This window comes from Phytophthora cinnamomi (assembly GCF_018691715.1).
Source record: "Phytophthora cinnamomi strain GKB4 chromosome Unknown Contig98, whole genome shotgun sequence".
In the NCBI taxonomy this organism is placed as follows: Eukaryota; Oomycota; class Peronosporomycetes; order Peronosporales; family Peronosporaceae; genus Phytophthora; species Phytophthora cinnamomi.
Window position 1 is genome coordinate 152,832 of NW_027151031.1, and position 16,498 is coordinate 169,329.

At 55.8% G+C, this 16,498-nt stretch overlaps 9 protein-coding genes across 9 annotated transcripts; 3 read left to right on the top strand and 6 right to left on the bottom strand.

The window, feature by feature from the left end:
• Nucleotides 1-284: 284 nt before the first annotated feature.
• IUM83_16221 (uncharacterized protein) lies at nucleotides 285-845 on the top strand (the record flags this gene model as incomplete). The annotated part of the gene is made up of 1 exon (XM_067941090.1): nucleotides 285-845. One exon carries the CDS (start codon nucleotides 285-287, stop codon nucleotides 843-845), a length of 561 nt encoding a protein of 186 aa, XP_067783671.1.
• A 713-nt stretch (nucleotides 846-1,558) lies between these two features.
• IUM83_16222 (Far upstream element-binding protein 3) lies at nucleotides 1,559-3,403 on the bottom strand (the record flags this gene model as incomplete). The annotated part of the gene is made up of 2 exons (XM_067941091.1): nucleotides 1,559-3,258; nucleotides 3,337-3,403. 2 exons carry the CDS (start codon nucleotides 3,401-3,403, stop codon nucleotides 1,559-1,561), a joined length of 1,767 nt encoding a protein of 588 aa, XP_067783617.1.
• A 1,073-nt stretch (nucleotides 3,404-4,476) lies between these two features.
• Nucleotides 4,477-5,463, bottom strand: IUM83_16223 (Serine protease family S33; the record flags this gene model as incomplete). Its single annotated transcript, XM_067941092.1, has 2 exons — nucleotides 4,477-4,909; nucleotides 4,973-5,463. The coding sequence occupies 2 exons, from the start codon at nucleotides 5,461-5,463 to the stop codon at nucleotides 4,477-4,479; spliced, it is 924 nt and encodes a 307-aa protein (XP_067783673.1).
• Nucleotides 5,464-6,144: 681 nt separating this feature from the next.
• On the bottom strand, nucleotides 6,145-7,093 carry IUM83_16224 (Serine protease family S33; the record flags this gene model as incomplete). Its single annotated transcript, XM_067941093.1, has 2 exons — nucleotides 6,145-6,574; nucleotides 6,642-7,093. 2 exons carry the CDS (start codon nucleotides 7,091-7,093, stop codon nucleotides 6,145-6,147), a joined length of 882 nt encoding a protein of 293 aa, XP_067783616.1.
• Nucleotides 7,094-7,406: 313 nt separating this feature from the next.
• On the top strand, nucleotides 7,407-8,318 carry IUM83_16225 (uncharacterized protein; the record flags this gene model as incomplete). The annotated part of the gene is made up of 1 exon (XM_067941094.1): nucleotides 7,407-8,318. The coding sequence occupies one exon, from the start codon at nucleotides 7,407-7,409 to the stop codon at nucleotides 8,316-8,318; it is 912 nt and encodes a 303-aa protein (XP_067783669.1).
• A 3,771-nt stretch (nucleotides 8,319-12,089) lies between these two features.
• Nucleotides 12,090-13,043, bottom strand: IUM83_16226 (Serine protease family S33; the record flags this gene model as incomplete). Its single annotated transcript, XM_067941095.1, has 1 exon — nucleotides 12,090-13,043. The coding sequence occupies one exon, from the start codon at nucleotides 13,041-13,043 to the stop codon at nucleotides 12,090-12,092; it is 954 nt and encodes a 317-aa protein (XP_067783670.1).
• Nucleotides 13,044-13,245: 202 nt separating this feature from the next.
• On the top strand, nucleotides 13,246-14,248 carry IUM83_16227 (putative serine protease family S33; the record flags this gene model as incomplete). The annotated part of the gene is made up of 2 exons (XM_067941096.1): nucleotides 13,246-13,739; nucleotides 13,816-14,248. The coding sequence occupies 2 exons, from the start codon at nucleotides 13,246-13,248 to the stop codon at nucleotides 14,246-14,248; spliced, it is 927 nt and encodes a 308-aa protein (XP_067783581.1).
• A 136-nt stretch (nucleotides 14,249-14,384) lies between these two features.
• IUM83_16228 (Serine protease) lies at nucleotides 14,385-15,311 on the bottom strand (the record flags this gene model as incomplete). The annotated part of the gene is made up of 1 exon (XM_067941097.1): nucleotides 14,385-15,311. The coding sequence occupies one exon, from the start codon at nucleotides 15,309-15,311 to the stop codon at nucleotides 14,385-14,387; it is 927 nt and encodes a 308-aa protein (XP_067783637.1).
• A 129-nt stretch (nucleotides 15,312-15,440) lies between these two features.
• IUM83_16229 (uncharacterized protein) lies at nucleotides 15,441-16,435 on the bottom strand (the record flags this gene model as incomplete). Its single annotated transcript, XM_067941098.1, has 2 exons — nucleotides 15,441-15,867; nucleotides 15,948-16,435. 2 exons carry the CDS (start codon nucleotides 16,433-16,435, stop codon nucleotides 15,441-15,443), a joined length of 915 nt encoding a protein of 304 aa, XP_067783636.1.
• Between the last annotated feature and the right edge of the window lie 63 nt (nucleotides 16,436-16,498).

Genomic DNA, 16,498 nt, shown 5'->3' on the forward strand with positions numbered 1-16,498 from the left:
GCTTATACGCTTGGGATCGCATGCCAGTGAAAGCCGCCTTGGCTGCGTCGGCGCCGACGCCGTTCAAGGGCGAAAATTTCCCGCAGTACGTGCTGTATCGGTCTGCGCGAGCCTCCACCAGGCAATGCATCGCAGCCGAAGCCACTACGGATGTCCGAGCAGTTACATGTACTACACCTTTGCAGACCCCAGCGACGACGCTATTGACTGCAGCGTTGAGACTAGAGCAAGAGCAGCCACCGCCGCGCAGAGCTCGAATAGCTACCAATGGCTTCAGGCGGCCACTGCCCTCGCCGAGTCTGCGACCTTCGTTGTCCGAACAGCTCAAGACCATCTCACAAGGAGCACAGGCTATCACCGCCCAGCTTGCGACAACGTACAACCTCCCGGGCCGATCAAACGCACCTGCTCTCGCGTCCTCCGGTGCCTACGCCCACGCCGACGTTACCCACGACAAACTCGCCTTTCAGGCTACCACCATCATGCTCACCGTCGGCAAACTCGATTGTCGCTTTCCGTGTCCTGCCACCTTCGCGTCCGACCGCTGCACGTACCTGTTCCAGCACCCGTTCGAAACCAAGGAGGTGTTCATGATCATGTACTACCGCGACATGCTGCACGCCTCCGTCAACATGACAGATTTCAGCTTCCGCTTTCGTCTCTCGCGAGTACTGGAACAGTTTGGCGACGACTACAACCCCAAGAACGCGCAACACTGGATTCGAATTGTCCTGGCCACCGCAAGCGAAGCGAAGAAAGTCAAGCTCTTTCTCACAGATCTTGGCGTCATGGATACAAGACGTTCCTCCTCGCGTACCGAAACGTCCTGGAAATCACAAGCATAACAATGCGAACCCACAACACCTCCCAAAGCAATAGAGCAACAAATGTTGCATTCATAACGAGTGTCCTGGTGCGAAGTATCATGCCTTGTCATGTCCTCTCCAGTGCCTACCTGTCCGTGCACCTCTTCGCAAAGAAATCCGGCAAGCCTGGGACGCAGTTTCTTGTGTGAAGTCGCACCAGTCCGATCCAGCACAGCTCAGCTTTGGCAACAACTAGCGATACAACAAATAGCACCCTCATCCCATCCAACCACTACGCTGCAAATGCCCTCTTGTCATCCTGCTCTCCGAACCTCCTCCCAGCATCAATCTTCTGCCTGGTTCATGCGCTTGCTCACTGTCCACCATCTTGATCGTCGCTGTTTATCTTGAACACCGCAATCCAGCCGATCAATGCTATACGCAGAAGGCTTACGCCGTACCTGGCGGTCCTTGCGTCTTTTGAGCAGCAATGAATCACGAAGCATAGCACCACAAGGACCATGGACCCAACCACCACAAACAAGAACAGAACACATCATCAACAACAACATCGACAACTAGAGCATCGCCACTATCTCCGCCGCCTCGAGCTCGTCGCAACCCAGCCATTTCATAAACATGTGCAGCACAGTAGATCAACTCGTTGGCGTTCAAGCCAACGAGCAGCAATGATCGAGCGAAATAGAGGCATCGAGACCGATAGGCACATCAACAATCACACAATAATGCACTCAACAAACCTGTGAAGGTGCGCTTGAGGGGGCCGAAGAAGAGTCAGCGCTACTATCAGGGGCGGTCGGGTGTGTGGTGGCATCGCTAGCAGTAGTAGAAGCGGGGCCATCGGTAGCACCCGGAGCGGCAGCCGTCGCAGCAGCACCATCGGCACCAGCAGCCACAGCAGCCTGCTGCTGGTATTGCTGATACGCCTCGGCACTAGCTTGAGCAGCGGCACCGGTGACACCCCAAGCCGCGTTTGCCGCATCCACACCGTAGTATGCGGCGTACTCGTAGTAGCCGTTCCAGTAAGCGTTCGGGTCATTCGGGTCAGCGGTGGTCGCCGCCGCTTGTTCGCTACCAGAAGTGGCTGCTGCCGCTGTAGTCGCCGAGGCATCCTGCTGGTAGTACTGGCCTTGCTGACCCTGCTGCTGGTAGTACGCAGCGTACTGGTCCTGCTGGCCTTGAGCTTCGTAACTGCCGTACTGCTGCTGCTGCTGCTGGCCATAGCTGCTATCGCCTCCATAGCGGCCACCAGTACTGCCGTAGCCATGGGTACCAGCACCTTGCAAAATCACCATATCGACCTCTTCCTTCGCTCCTGCGAGGTTCTGAGGGGGTCCTTGGATGGAAATGGTCCGAACGGGCGGGTTCGAGCCCGGGTCTGGCACCTGCGGAATCTGGATGCGCACAGCGTGGCGGTCCTGGATGCCCTTGATCGTGTCTCCACGCTTGCCAATCACGACACCGACGCGGTCGTTGGGAACCTGCATGTAAATGGTTTGGCCCGAAGCCATACCATAGCTATGACGCTGGCCTGGTTCCTCGTTAATCATAGATTCAATCTCGAACTTGGCAGCCTCCTTCGCCTCCATCGTGCCGCGGATAGTGATCAGGCGCATGTCAGGGTGGTTCGGGTCAGGTGTCTGCGGAATGGTCACGCTCGTACCCGTACGCTGTTGAATGGCCTTGATCGTGCAACCACCACGACCGATAATGAGTCCGACACGTTCATTCGGCACGAGCAGCTCCACAGAGTCGGTGCCGTCTGGGTTAATGCCGCCGTAACGCGCCATGCGATCACGATCATCACGCTCCCGGAAGCCACCAGCGCTCTGATTCTGCTGTCGTTCATCGATCAGGTTCTGGATAAGTCTCTGCGCAAGATCCAACGCCTCCTGGTTACCCGTGATGTTCACAAAACGATCAGGCGTCTGCGGAGCTCCCTCCTCTTCACGGACAATTTGGATATGCGCCCCACTCTTCATTTGCAAGTCGCGGATCGTCTCTCCGCCACGGCCAATAATGTAGCCTACCAGGTCACGAGGCACCTTCATGTCGTACGACGATTGTCCATCGCTGCCAGGGCCATAGTGCGCGTTGCCGCCCGCACCTGCACCGCCGGCAGAGTGGCTGTCACCATCCCTCGGACCGCCGTAGTTCTCGTTCAAGGTGCCGTTGAGCTCCGCGACCTTGCGCAGCTGCTCCTGCTTGAGTTTCATCGCCTGCTGCGGGTTGAACAGAATATCCTCCACGGCGCTCTGCGCCTTGGCCACGGCCTCGTCCGTGTCAGCCGTGATGAGCACGTGCAGCTCCTCGTTCTCGTCCGGCTCGCCCGTGGGGTCCTTGGACGAGCCCTTCCCGCGGATCAGGATGCGCGCTCCAGACTCGTCCTCCATGCGCTTCTGGTTGGATCCACGAGGACCGATCAGCAGACCTGGCAAGCATAAAGCGACGAAAAATAAGTCAGTCCCCAAACTATCATAGCCCAATGAAATGGTCCAGCACCGCGCACCCATGAAGTTGATGTCCGGGTACTTGTCGACAGGGATGTACACTTTCTTGCGCTTCTTGTCGCCCATGCCTGGCGCAGGACGCACGCCGCCGTCCACTGCAACAAATAAAAAAAGGATCCGTGTCAGGTCGTCACAAAAATATCAGAAACTTCAACTTCTTGGACCAAAATCGACGCACCATCACCCTATCACCAAAAATAGATCACCACAAATTAAGCAAAAAAATGACAAATGGTCCGTCAGCTAAAATCACCCTCCGTTGGAGCTAAAACCGCGCGTAAAATGTCGCACCTCCCAGCGGCTCTTGCGCTTGCCCAGGGCATCGCCGCCCGGAATGGCCGCAGCCGCTAGACGCGCCGCGATCTCGCGTGCACGGGCCACAGGGTCCATGTTTGCCTTTGTTCGTCTACAGGAAGAGAGGGGAGTCACGCTCCGCTTGGTCGTGCTGGGCTCAGCCTCGAGCCTTCAACGCGTTGTGGCCAGTTTTCACTGGGCGGCAATTTTCAGCCAATCCGTGTGAATAATTGGTCCATTAACGCGATTCGCTGATGCACTCAAATTTTTAGACCAATCGTTGCTAATCGTATGGTGCTGCAATTGTCGTTCGACATGGGAGGGATTCCCTACCTACAGTAGTTGGTGAACTACCGATCCACGTGGACTCTCAGTTCAAAATCTGCTTTCGTGCTCCCTCTCGCTGTAGTTCGGCGCAATGTATGCAAGCGACAGCGATGGTGACAGCGAAATGTACGTCGACGACGAAGGAAAACGCGACTGTTGATGAAATCGAAATACACGATTGCAGGGTGTTTCGGAGGAGAAGGGTACGCTGCGTACACGGACGCTATCCTAGCTCGAGCAGAAGGACACGCGGGCTAATTTTCATTTGGCGGAGTGACCAACCCCTTGCCTGCGCTTGTCGCGAGTGGAATCGGGCAGATTGATTCTGGCAGGAAATATGGTGTATCTTCTTGTCATCCTTGGCAGCCTTTCATGATTGCCAACACATTACCACTCTATGATATGTTCATTTCCTCGCCATCACAACTCGCAGCTAATATTCACGTTGCCTGCATCCACGTCGATTGAAGACTGTTTTTAACTGTAAGTTATATTCACACAACATCCATGTGAGTACGCTAGAGACGAGCCTCGAGAGGCTGAGTTGAAAGAGTGAGCTGCTTGAGATCCAAAAGAATGGCATTGGTGGCTGCTTCCGGGTCTTCAAAGACCATTAAGTGTGACGTGTTCGGCAGCGGAGGGTGGTTCGTGTACAGTTCCGGGTGTTTAGCAACAAAGCCGTCGAACACGCTACGGTCGAAGAGCTTGGTGCGGTCTCCACTGTGGAAACTGACCGGGCAGCGAGGTGCAGCGAGTTCACTATCAGTCAAACACAAGCGAGAACCAGCGTACACCGAAGCTTCAATGAGGGGGTGACACGCCAGCACCGCGGCCTGCTGCTCCTCGTCGAACACCACGGCACCCTTAATCCAGCTCGCAAGCGTCTCGCGGTCCCAAGTCGAAAAGTTATTCCAGTTCTCGAAGTGAGAGACAGCAGCCTCCATCGAAGGCCTATCAACACGACAAGTCATCGGTTAAATAACTGCAACCCCATCAACTTCATCAAGCACGCACCATTTGGTTTCACGAGCCAGGGTAAGCGACACCAAGAAGCTAGCTTTCTCGTCGTAGGCGGCATCAACTTCTCCATAAATCGGTTCAAAGAGGATCAGTCCGTCGAAGGTGCCGGGGTGTTTCGCTTCCGTGGCCCAGAGTGCCGCAGCTCCCATCGAGTGGCCAATTCCGATCACCGGGCCAAGTTCACCACGTGCCGACTGCTGCAGCTTCTGCACTTGCTCCCAGGCTGCGTCCGCGCTGATAGCCGGCCAGTCGTTCATGGGGTGCCTTACCCGAGGCGACTTGGGGTCGTCGTTCTTGTGATACACTTGGGCTGGCGCAGACTCGTCGCGGTTGACTCCATGGTACGGCTGGTCGTACGTCACATACCGCTCCACTGCCCCTTGCAGCTGCGGCGCGAGCTTCAGGCGGCGGATGACCGGGTCCCACACCTGCCGGCAGAAGCCCGTGGCGTGCGCGAACAGCAGCGTCGCCCCCGGCTTGGCCATGACTCAGCCGATTCCTAACTGAGACTGACTCGTGTGCTAGAATTTCAACGTGAAACGCAACAGCGATGTACATGTCGTATTAATACCGTAACACATCTAAACATGATGATGACGCTTTACGTGTGCATAATGTGCTGTGGCACACAGGATACCGTAGTAGGTACAATACCGGTATGCCTTCAGGGTGATGGCGATCTAGGTTTCGGTGTCTGTCCGCACGGGAGTGATTCCGTGTATGACTTGAGTTCTCCATGCACAGCTTTCGCGGGGGCAGCAGCAGAGCCGGAACTTTGCACCTTGATCATAGTATCTGTTCTTGTCCTCGCGTTCTCGATTCGACACCTTGAAAGTCTTCAGTCAAGTCAAGTCTTGAGAGGAGCTCGTTTCGCTCCAGGGCCGTGCCTGACGTCTGAATTGCCGTCCTGGGCTTGCCGCATTAGTCCGTGAGTAGAGCTCGCAGTGTAGTCGTCAGCCAGATGCGGTCGCGAAACGAGATTCCTCGGCCTCCCTCCCTCCTCGTTGCCTGAGGACACACACACCGCTAGGAAGTTCCTAGATGGAATTAGACGCTGTCCGAGGGCAGCGCCCGCGGAACGACGCCGAGGCTCAGGAGGACGTAACCCATACCCGACTTAAAAGCGATGTGCTTGTTTACGAAAAGTGGCCCCGATTGTGGCTACACTACAGCCTGGCAGCAGCGTCGAAGCAGCCCAAGGCCTCGAGGTCCGCTGCGATGGCGTCGGCGCAAGCTTCGGGGTCTTCCAGCACCATCAAGTGCGACCTGCCAGCCATAGGTGTGTGCACCGTGAAGACGTCCGGACGACGGGCTGCGATCTCTTCGAACACCTCCTGGCGGTAGAGTCTCGTGGTGCTGCCGCTGTGGAACGCAGTCGGACACTTGGTCCTGGCTTGCTCCTCGGGCGAAAGCCACAGTCGACCGCCGCAGTAGATCGAGGCTTCGACGGTCGGGTGGCACGCCAGCACCACCGCATTGTCCTCATGCTCGTCCGGGACGATGGCGCCTTCCATCCAGCTTGCGAGACTCTCGCGGTCCCAGGACGAGAAGCTCTTCCAGCTTTCGAAGAAGCTAGTAGCTTCTTCTCTCGAGGGCCTGCATAGACATCACAGTCGGTTAGCTTGCACAGGATCCAGCACCACCAAGTTCTTGAGCTTCGAACCATTTCCACTCGCGCTTCAACGTCACATCTGCCATGAAGTTGTGCGGGCGATCGGGGCCCTTGGGCATTGGCGGGCCGTAAATGGGCTCAAACAGCACGAGCGCCTTGAACGTCCCGGGGCTGGTCACCTCCGCCTTCCAGAGCGCGGCGGCGCCCATCGAGTGGCCGATTCCGATCACCGGTCGACCACCAGAGCGTAGCGTTTGGGCCTTTTGCAGCAGCGCGACGGACGCCATCGGTATCGCATTGTTGGCCGGGTGCGTCACGTGGGGGCCGTTCTCGTCAACGTGAGCGGCTACGCTGTTGTCACGGTTGGAGCCGTGGAACGGGAGATCCACGGTCTCGAAGTCCAGCTGCGCAGACTGCCGCAAGCGGCGGATGATCGGGGCCCAGATCTCCTTGCAGAAGCCGGCGCCGTGGGCGAACAGCAGCACCGGAGGACGCGTCGACATCGCCAATCTCAATGCAAGAACTCTTCCTAGGAGAGAGAGAAGAGATGGGGCGTTTACGATTGACCCCACCAGTGTTTCTATCCGTAAGGAGGCCGCCCACTCACGCCATCTCTGTATTCCCGGATCTAGGCTATCCTCGCATCGACTTCCGGGGCGGAAGTTGCCAACCAATTCGCATTGATGTCATGGGCGACTCACGTCAACCCTAGGTGACAGATACCCCGGTGGATGAAGAACCAAGCGAGTGGCAACAGTGCTCCAGTAGAGCAGCAGCATTTTGGAATTCTCCTTCCTACACGCAGCTACCAAGAGCATGGCGACGACGACGACAACCCCGATCCTGCTTTTCGTCCATGGAACCAACTTCTGCAAAGAGATTTGGAGACCAATCCAGCGCCACCTGAAGGAGATGCCGCTGTTGCAACGCGTGCCCGAGCGAAACTTGGTGGCTATTGATCTGCCGTATCACGGGTCGAAACGCGACGATAGCTGCCGTGCTGTTATCGATGAAGGAGCAGCCACGGTGCATCACCCAGCTAGCAAGTTCGTCACGATGAACACGGAGGCCGTCCGCCGTGAATTGGATCGACTTCGGGTCGAGTTTGGAGAGCGGCCCATTGTGGGCATCGGACACTCAATGGGAGCGTCAGCCCTCTGGAATGTTGAAGCCAAGTACCCTGGAAGTTTCGCTGGCCTGGTGCTCTTTGAGCCGATCGTGGAAGAGCCTGGGACTCGTGATGCTAAGACCCAGCGCTATATTTTCAACTTTGCCACAAAACGGCAGCACCGATGGGATACTCGCGAAGATGCTGCCAAGTACTTCAAAACAGCCAAAGGGCTTGCAGCTTGGGATCGCGAGAGCCTTGCGTGCTGGCTTGATGGTGCCGTTGTCCCCGAAAAAGATGGTTCGGAAGTTTTCGTGCTGGCCTGTCACCCGAATATCGAGGCGGCGATTTACTGTGGAGAACGCTTGTGGCTGTCGGACAAGGAACTGGCGGGAATTGCTTGCCCAGTCGCATTTCAAAGTAGCGACGACACGTGGTTGTTTGACTTCGATCGCTTTGCGAACGTCGAGAAGCGCTACCCACGGATCTACAAGAACCACCCGCCGATGAAGAATACTACGCACAACCTCATTATGGAGAGACCTGTGGACTGCGCTGCCGCAATTCACGCCAACCTGAAGGACATCGCCTGTTTCAAGGCGCCATTTGTGAAGCTGTAAGAGTTTGAGGATGAGCTACGTTGACTTTGCACATTCTATTGTTCACATGCAAGAAAATGAATAAATCGCATCGTACTCTGTCGACTTTTTCAGGTGAAACACCCACGGCTTCACCAAGCCAAAGGCACGTGTTATCTCATTGAATACAACGCCGGATCTCTGAGAACTGCTTTACAAGTTTACAGCTGTAAACTTACACGTAAAGTTGTTCGGCGTCTACATGCTGAGGGTCGCTCTCCGTAAGATCGAAGCGGCGCTTCCACGTCGTCCTTCCCCGGTCGAGCCATTTCGCGCTCATTGTCAACCTGCTAATATCAACTCTGGGAAGGGTGCCACATCCCCTCTTTCCTGTGTCGCGATTTACGAAGACGCTGCGTGCTCCTCGACTCCGACGAAAGTTACTTTCACGGAGGATCCAAATTGTGCGTCTCAAACCAGTCCAACATGTTCTGCAGTGATTGGCTCCTCCATTTACAGTGAGCAAGCGTGCGCGGCGTCATGGGACTACGACAAGGTGCTGCAGAGTGCGTATTCATCGTCATTGTTTCTGGTTGTCGAGACATTTAGCGATACTGGGAAGTGCACTGTTCTCAAAGAAGTGGTGGCATATCTCGTGGATAATTTGTGCCACGTCGCTGAAGATGGAATATCGAGCTTCAAAGTCTCGACGTTAGATGAGACCGCCGTCACTCTGGCGATATTTAACAACATTAAGTGCTCTGGATCCAGCACAAGCCAACTCGACTGGAATATTGCCCAACTTACTGCGGCATCATGTGCCCAAGACGCTGATCAAATCGCCTACATGGGAGGAGCGACCGACAAGTGGTCAATCATCACGTTCTTCACGGACAGTGAGTGTTCCTCGAAGCCCATAAATCTCCAGGTTCATCACCGTTTTATCTGCGAGGTCGAAGAGAACCCCGCTCGTGCTGCATGCTCTTTCTTTGATGAGAACCTTTTTTCCACCTGGAGCTGTGCAGACGACTACGTTGCATTTACGGAAAATGCATTTGGCGCGGCAGTCCCGTTCCTAGTGGAAGAACGGTATTATGACCAAGTTTCGTGCACCCAGTTGGAGCATTTGATGATCTACCCAGCCGACGGCTCCTGCGTCCCATAGGGTTGGCAAATTCTTATGGTAAAGTTGCAAGCAGGTGGAACTGCCACAATCGACACTTTTGATTCCTTGGCATGCTCTGGTGCTTCGGAGACTCGATCGATGGACCGTGTCACTCTGGCTGGTACAACGTGTCCTGCAGACGGTAACATTAAGTACCATGTCGGCGGGGTGACACCACAATGGAAGGCCATTGCTGCCTACGAAGACGCCGACTGCAGCAGTATCCCAGTAAAACTAACGATCACTAGCGAGTTCACATGTGAGCCGCTGACGTCTCAAGCAAATGAGGGCTGTATTGCTATAAGCGAGCACGCTTCGTCCGAAAGCGACTGTACTGGCGATTATTTAAATCTCACAAAGGCTACGTTCGGTGAAAATCACTCATACGTGGTAGTTGATCAGTACATCGGTGAAGATTGCACAGTGTTGGATGTCAGCATGGTGTATGTTGCAGATGGCTTGTGTCACAATAGTTTAGACGGAGTTGCAAGTTTCTCGGCTGTGGTTCATGAAGATTTCTCGGTCATGATCGCAACTTTTGATTATCCTGACTGTGACAGTTCAGGGAAAATCCTATCAGTGGCAAATACTTATCTAGAATCTCACTCATGTCGTGAGGGTGCCAAGAAATTCTACTTAGGTGGACTCACAACCCAGTGGACCGCTATTGTTGTATACGATAGCAACGAATGCAGCAATGCTCCTGTTCAAGTGATTTTCACGAAAGATCCCATACCATAAATTATCCGACCTCCGACCAGCTCCGACCTGTACCAAAACACTGGTACCCCATATCACATACCTTCACAAGTTGATATATTAGTTTATGCTTTTAGTTGTGTGCCACACCGATCACTTTCATTCAGGCGAGGCCGGGGTGGACAGCAGGAGGCGGCGGCGGGGTGTCGGCAGGAGGCGGTGGCGGCGGAGTGAACGGCGGAGTGGACGGCGGGGAGGCGGCAGGACGAGCGGCGGCGGAGTGGACGGCGGAGTGGACGGCGGGGAGGCGGCAGGAGGAGGCGACGGCGGCAGGAGACGGCGGCAGGAGGAGGCGGCGGCAGTGGCAGCGGGGGCAGCAGTTTGCGCCGACGACCTTGATGGCTTAACCGCGACCTTGATGGCTTACCCGGCAGGGCGGCTGGCAGGCTGCCCGTTTGGTGAGCACCTGCAAGCGTCACGCCGCGCCCTCCGGCAGCCTCCAGCGACCCTGCCGCCACGTTGCAAGTAGCACTATATTAAAATAAAAAGCGTAAATAAAAATGAAGTTCTTCATCGTTAATGCACGCCTGACCTGCTAGGCCCTAACGCATTCACATTTTAATATTTAAAATGCGGGATATTAGTAAATTTATTCCATGTACGCTCATACATTTTTTTACAGAGTGCATGTGTACCTGAACGACGGTACAGGTCGGAGACGGTCGGAGACATGACAAATATGCGTGTGATATGCAATTATATTAGAATTTGTATTGCCACATACATATTTTGCGTGTGCCTCCGACCCGATACGTCGGATCTGCCAGCATACCGGACTCACCTACCCCTATCGAAATCTATTGGCCGAAATCCAAAAGAGACGTATGATGATTAGCCTAAATAAATATAAAATGCTGTGATTGGCTATTAAAGGCAATACAAAATTTAAGTTAGGTCGGAGAGTTGATGATATTCTACCATAGCAACGAATGCAGCAATGCTCCTGTTCAAGTGATTTTCACGAAAGATCCCACTGCACGCCTGTCAGTTCGTCTAACTGCACCCAGACCGGAAGCTCGGGGGTGTTTCTATCTCACGACTGCGCTAGTGATTATTTGGATTTTGCAGCAGATGCATTTGACGGATCCCCATACTTGGTTGTGGAAACTTATGAAGAAGAGTGTGACTGAAGCGTTCTCGAGAGTATTGCAGTATATTTGGCGGATGAAGAATGCCACCCTAATATTGATTCTGCAACTGGTGTCATTGTCACCGTAGACGTGAACGGTACCGCTACAATAGTGCTGTACGATGACGTTCATTGCGTGGATGAAGCGCCGTCAAGGATGACAGTACCTATGTCGGACCAAGATTTGTCCCCGTGCTTCGAGGGGAACATGAAAGCAAAATTTTACAAAGGCATCTCCGCGCCGACGTCAGAAATGCCGAGTACTGAATCTCCACTTCAGTCTTCAAGCAGCTCAAGCACAACACAAACGCCAACACCGTCGGCCGAGATTGTGACCAAGGCGCCGAAACCAACTGCGACAACTTCGGAAGCATCACCTTCAACACCCGAAGCCACATCCGCAATGCCCCAGGAAACCCCTCTTGAACCTGTATCAACGTCAGAGGTCACAACTACTCCTATGTCCAGAACTCCTGCAATACCAGCATTAACACCAGAGGCGCCATCCAAAACGCCCCTGCCGAAACACCAGCATCAACATTAGCTCCGTTGCCCGCAACAGGTACTCCTGCGACACCGGCTGGGGTCACAGCTACTCCGCCGTTCACGACCAGAACTCCTACAGTGCCAGCGCTAACACCAGAGACCACAACTGTCGCTACCTGTGGAATGAATAAGCAAACATTGATGACATATTGATTCATTCAACCGTTCAATCCACAGTCGTCAAGCTAAAGCACCAACACCTTTACTCTTGAAGTTATGGCGAGCCTCCTTCTGCATCCGACGTTGCAGTAGCGTATGGCTCCAGCTCAGCAAGATCCTGAACAATTTTCTCCGATGCCAGTGCAGGGTTCTCCAGCACAAGCACGTGCGAATTGCCTTCCATGGGCTCCCTCACCGAGTAGATGTGCGGTAGCTTTGTCTGTAGAGCCTCGAATCGGTCGTGGAACCACATCTTGGAGCGACTTCCCCAATGGAACGTAATGGGACACTTGGGCTGTTGCAGCTCGTGCTCGGTCAACCACAGCGGCTTCTGGCAGTACAAGGACGCCTCGATGTTCGGATGGCACGCCAGCGTGACTGAGCCATCCTCCGCCTCGACGAGACCTCCTCGCAGGTATCCTTCCAGTGACTCGCGGTCCCACTTGGCAAAGTTCCTCAACTTGTAAAAGTGTTCTTCGGCTGCAGCACGAGAGGGCCACAACGCTGCGCGCTGCAGCGTGAGACCGACCATAAAGTCGATCATGTAGTCGGTCTCGGGGGAGTTCTGGGCCAGCACGGGCTCGAACAGGATGAGCCCGTCAAAGGTTCCTGGATGAGCCACCTCGGTCGCCCAGAGTCCTGCCGATCCCATGGAGTGGCCGACGCCAATGAGTTTGTGCTGCGTGTCGCCGTCAGGGTCTTCCCTCTTGGTCCTCTCCTTCCACGCAGCCACTTGCTCCTGCACAGCAGCAGCCACCCACCCGACGAGGTCGTGGGTCTCGTTCCAGACACGCGGAGCTCTCGGGTTGCTCAGATCCACCTCGAACGACTGCAACGCCGCGGGGTCGTGCTTGTTCCCATGGTACGGGAAGTCGAACGTGACGAATTCCGTCGGGGTGTCTTGCACAGCTTGAGTCTCCTTGAGTCGACGAGTGATGGGGTCCCACGTGTCCTTGCAAAAGCCTCCGCCATGGGCGAACAGCAGCGTCACCTTCGTCTTGATAGCCATCTTCCAGCTCCCCGGCGAATCGAGAAGTGATCAACCGGAGGCAACAGGACCAGAACAAGGCATACAGCTGAATGCTAATGGCCGAAGCTTGTCATGCGTGACGAATGGTTGACGTCACCAACCATGTTGAAGCTGCTTGGGGATGTTCAACGGCACGATGCGATCTCCATCTCATTTGACAACTTTCGCCGCGACGGCCAAGATGACGCGAGATTCGGCGGTGACGCTACTCTTCGTGCATGGTGGGGGCTTCTGCAAGAATTGCTGGGACCCCATCGTCCGCCGCCTGAAGGCTGCGCCGCAGCTTGCAGGCGCCGACTTCGTCACCTTCGACTTCAAGTGGCATGGCATCAACTACGACCACTCGGAGCCTGCCCAGGTGGATCGCAGCAACCCGGAGAAGCCGCGCGTGAACCACCCGGCCAAGGGCCTCACGACCTGGGCGCCGCAACAAGTGTGGGAGCAGGTGCAGAAGATTCGAGCGGGGCAGCGCGCCCGAGGCCAAAGTGACAAGACGCCGGCGATCGGCGTCGGCCACTCCATGGGAGCCATGGCGCTCTGGAAGACGGAGGTCATGCACCCAGGCACCTTTGCCAGTCTAAGTCTGTTCGAGCCCGGCTACGGGATCCGCACGCCTCAAAACGACTTCACCGTGGACTTCTTGGTGGCGCTGACACTGCAGCGCGAAGCCAAATGGTACGGTCGTGATTCCTCGGGGTCTATGAGAGGATTGCTTTCACGCTGAGACTGTATGTGTTGTACTGCTCGATAGGCCTACGCGACTTGCAGCGGAGGATCACTTCTACGACTTGAAGAACTTCGCTCGCTGGGACCGCGAGGCTCTGGCGGGATATCTCCGTGGCGGTCTCATTGATGAACAGGACGGCTCCGTCATTTTGGCTTGCCATCCGCTTATTGAAGCCTCGCTTTACTGCCACACGCCGATGAATCTCTCGGACGAGCTTCAGCAGCGCCCCCGCTGTCGCATCAACTTCCACGGAGGCGCCAGATCCAAGATCCACAACGGCAAAGAGTTTGGGGAGATGGCGACCAAGTACCCGCAGATTTACCGGACGCGTCCGCTGATGCCTGGGCTCTCGCATGCCTTGGTGATGGAGAACCCCGCAGACTGCGCTAAGGGGGTGCTGGCGGATCTGAACGAGCTCATTCCTGCTGGAAGAACGACGCCACAGTCGCGGATGTAGGAATCTGACAAACACAAGGCCTTTTTTGAGACCCAGGAAAACGAAATCCATGAATCAGGCACGATGAGTAAGAACAATCAAAAGCAACCTCGTCTGCCTTGCTTGCGTTACGAGTTCTCTTGTCCAGGTTTACCGTTCAAATACGACTAGATGGCTCGCGGTGGAATGGAGCTACCTTGGCGAGGTCGCTCAAAATCTTGTTCGCCGTCGTCTCGGGGTCTTCCAGAACCATCAAATGCGTGCACTTCTTCATCGGCTCAGCGATCGAGTAGATGTCGGGGCATAACCCCACGGCATGCTCGAACCAGGCTGTGAAGAACATGTTCGAGCGGTCTCCACGATAGAAGCGCACCGGGCACTTCGGTCGCTTCAGCTCTTCGTCGTTGAAGCTCAGAATCTTGTGGCAGTACAGCGAAGCCTCAATGTGCGGGTGGCACGCCAACACCGTCTTCCCCGTCGCTTCGTCCTCGACCAGAGCGCCTTCAATGTACGCAGCGAGGGACTCGCGATCCCACGCCTTGAAGTTCTTGAGGTTCTCAAAGTACGTCTCCGCTTCCTGCCTCGATGTCCACGTCGACTCTCTCTGCAGCGTCACCGACACGAGGAAGCTCGTGACCTCGTCCGCCCGCTCTGGATCGTCAAGCCCATACACGGGCTCAAACATGATGAGCTCGTCAAAGGTGCCGGGGTCCCGCACCTCTACGTTCCACAGGGCGCCCGCCCCCATCGAGTGGCCGATGCCAATGAGCGCCGGTCGTGGCCCGTTATCGTATTTCTCCCGCAACAATTGCACTTGGCGCCGCACTTCAGCCGTGGTGGACGGCACCAGGTTTTGCGCTGGATGCCACACTCTCGGGCCTCTGGGACCGTTCACGTCAAGTTTCGGGGCCACGGACTCGTCGCGTTTCGTGCCGTGATAAGGGAAGTCGAAGGCCACGAACTCCGTCGTGACGTGCTGCACGACCGCGCAGCTCTGGAGGCGGCGGATGATCGGGTCCCAGATCTGCTTGCAGAAGCCGCCGCCGTGCGCGAAGAGCAGCGTGGCTGCTGGAGCGGGCGGCATGGAGATATCGTAGCTTGGCCGGAACAGAACTGATGAGGTGAACACCGTTTTGAATTGTTTAGGACCAACTTCAACTTGCAGGGGCAGAGCTGCGATCCTAGGTTTGGTAGACCAAGGCACTTCATGTACCTACAGTTTGGCATTCGCCTGAGTGAACGGCTCGAGCTGCAGTAGCTCTTGGGTGATGTTGGCCGCGGTGAGGGCTGGGTCCTCCATGACCACCAAATGCCCCAGACCCGGCATGCCCTTGCGAGTCGAGTAGATGTGCGGGAACTTGGTCTCGATGGCCTTGAGCATCTTCTCGAAGCACATGTGCGAGTTGCAGCCCCAGTGGAAGCGGATCGGACACTTGGGCTGCCGCAGCTCCTCGTCGGAGAAATCGAGCGCCTGCATGGAGTACAGCGAGGCCTCCAGTCGAGGGTCGCACGCGAGCGCCACGGATCCGTCAGCTTGGTCCTTGAGTGCACCGACCAGGTGTGCCGCCAGCGCCTCGCGATCCCACGCAGCAAACGCCTTGTTAGTGCTGAAGTACTCCTCCGCAGCGAGTCGTGAGGGCCTACAGCAGCAGCAAATACCCCCACAGCATTGTCAGTCTCCACTTCAACCTCATTGACAAATTCAAGTTCGAGTTCTCACCACGACGACGGGCGCCGAAGCGTTGAGGCTACGAGGAACGACCGCACCGCTTCCGTCCTCGGCGTCTTGGTGTCCAGCGTCGGCTCGAAGAGAATGAGCGCGTCGAACGTGCCCGGGTGTGCGATTTCCAATGTCCACAGAGCCCCGGAGCCCATGGAGAAGCCTACACCGATGAAAACGTCCGCCGGGTTGTCCTCCTTCACTCTCTCGACCTGCTGCGGCATCGACCTCAAGTACCAGCTCTTGACGTCGTCACACTCGCCGCTCACCCGCACGGCCTTCGGGTTGCGCGCGTCCACCGTCAACGTCTGCGCCAACTGCGCGTCACCTCGACTTCCGTGGTAGGGGAAGTCGAAGCTCACGAAGTTCGTCTCCACGCGCTGCAGCGCCGGCGTCTCCTTCAACCGACGCACCACGGGCGCCCACATGTCCTGGGAGAACCCACACGCATGCGCCAGCAACAGCGTCACCTTGGGCTTGTCCCCCATTGCGCGAACTACAACTGTACACAGATATCAGTGTTCCTACGTACACCTAACGGATCCCTTGGT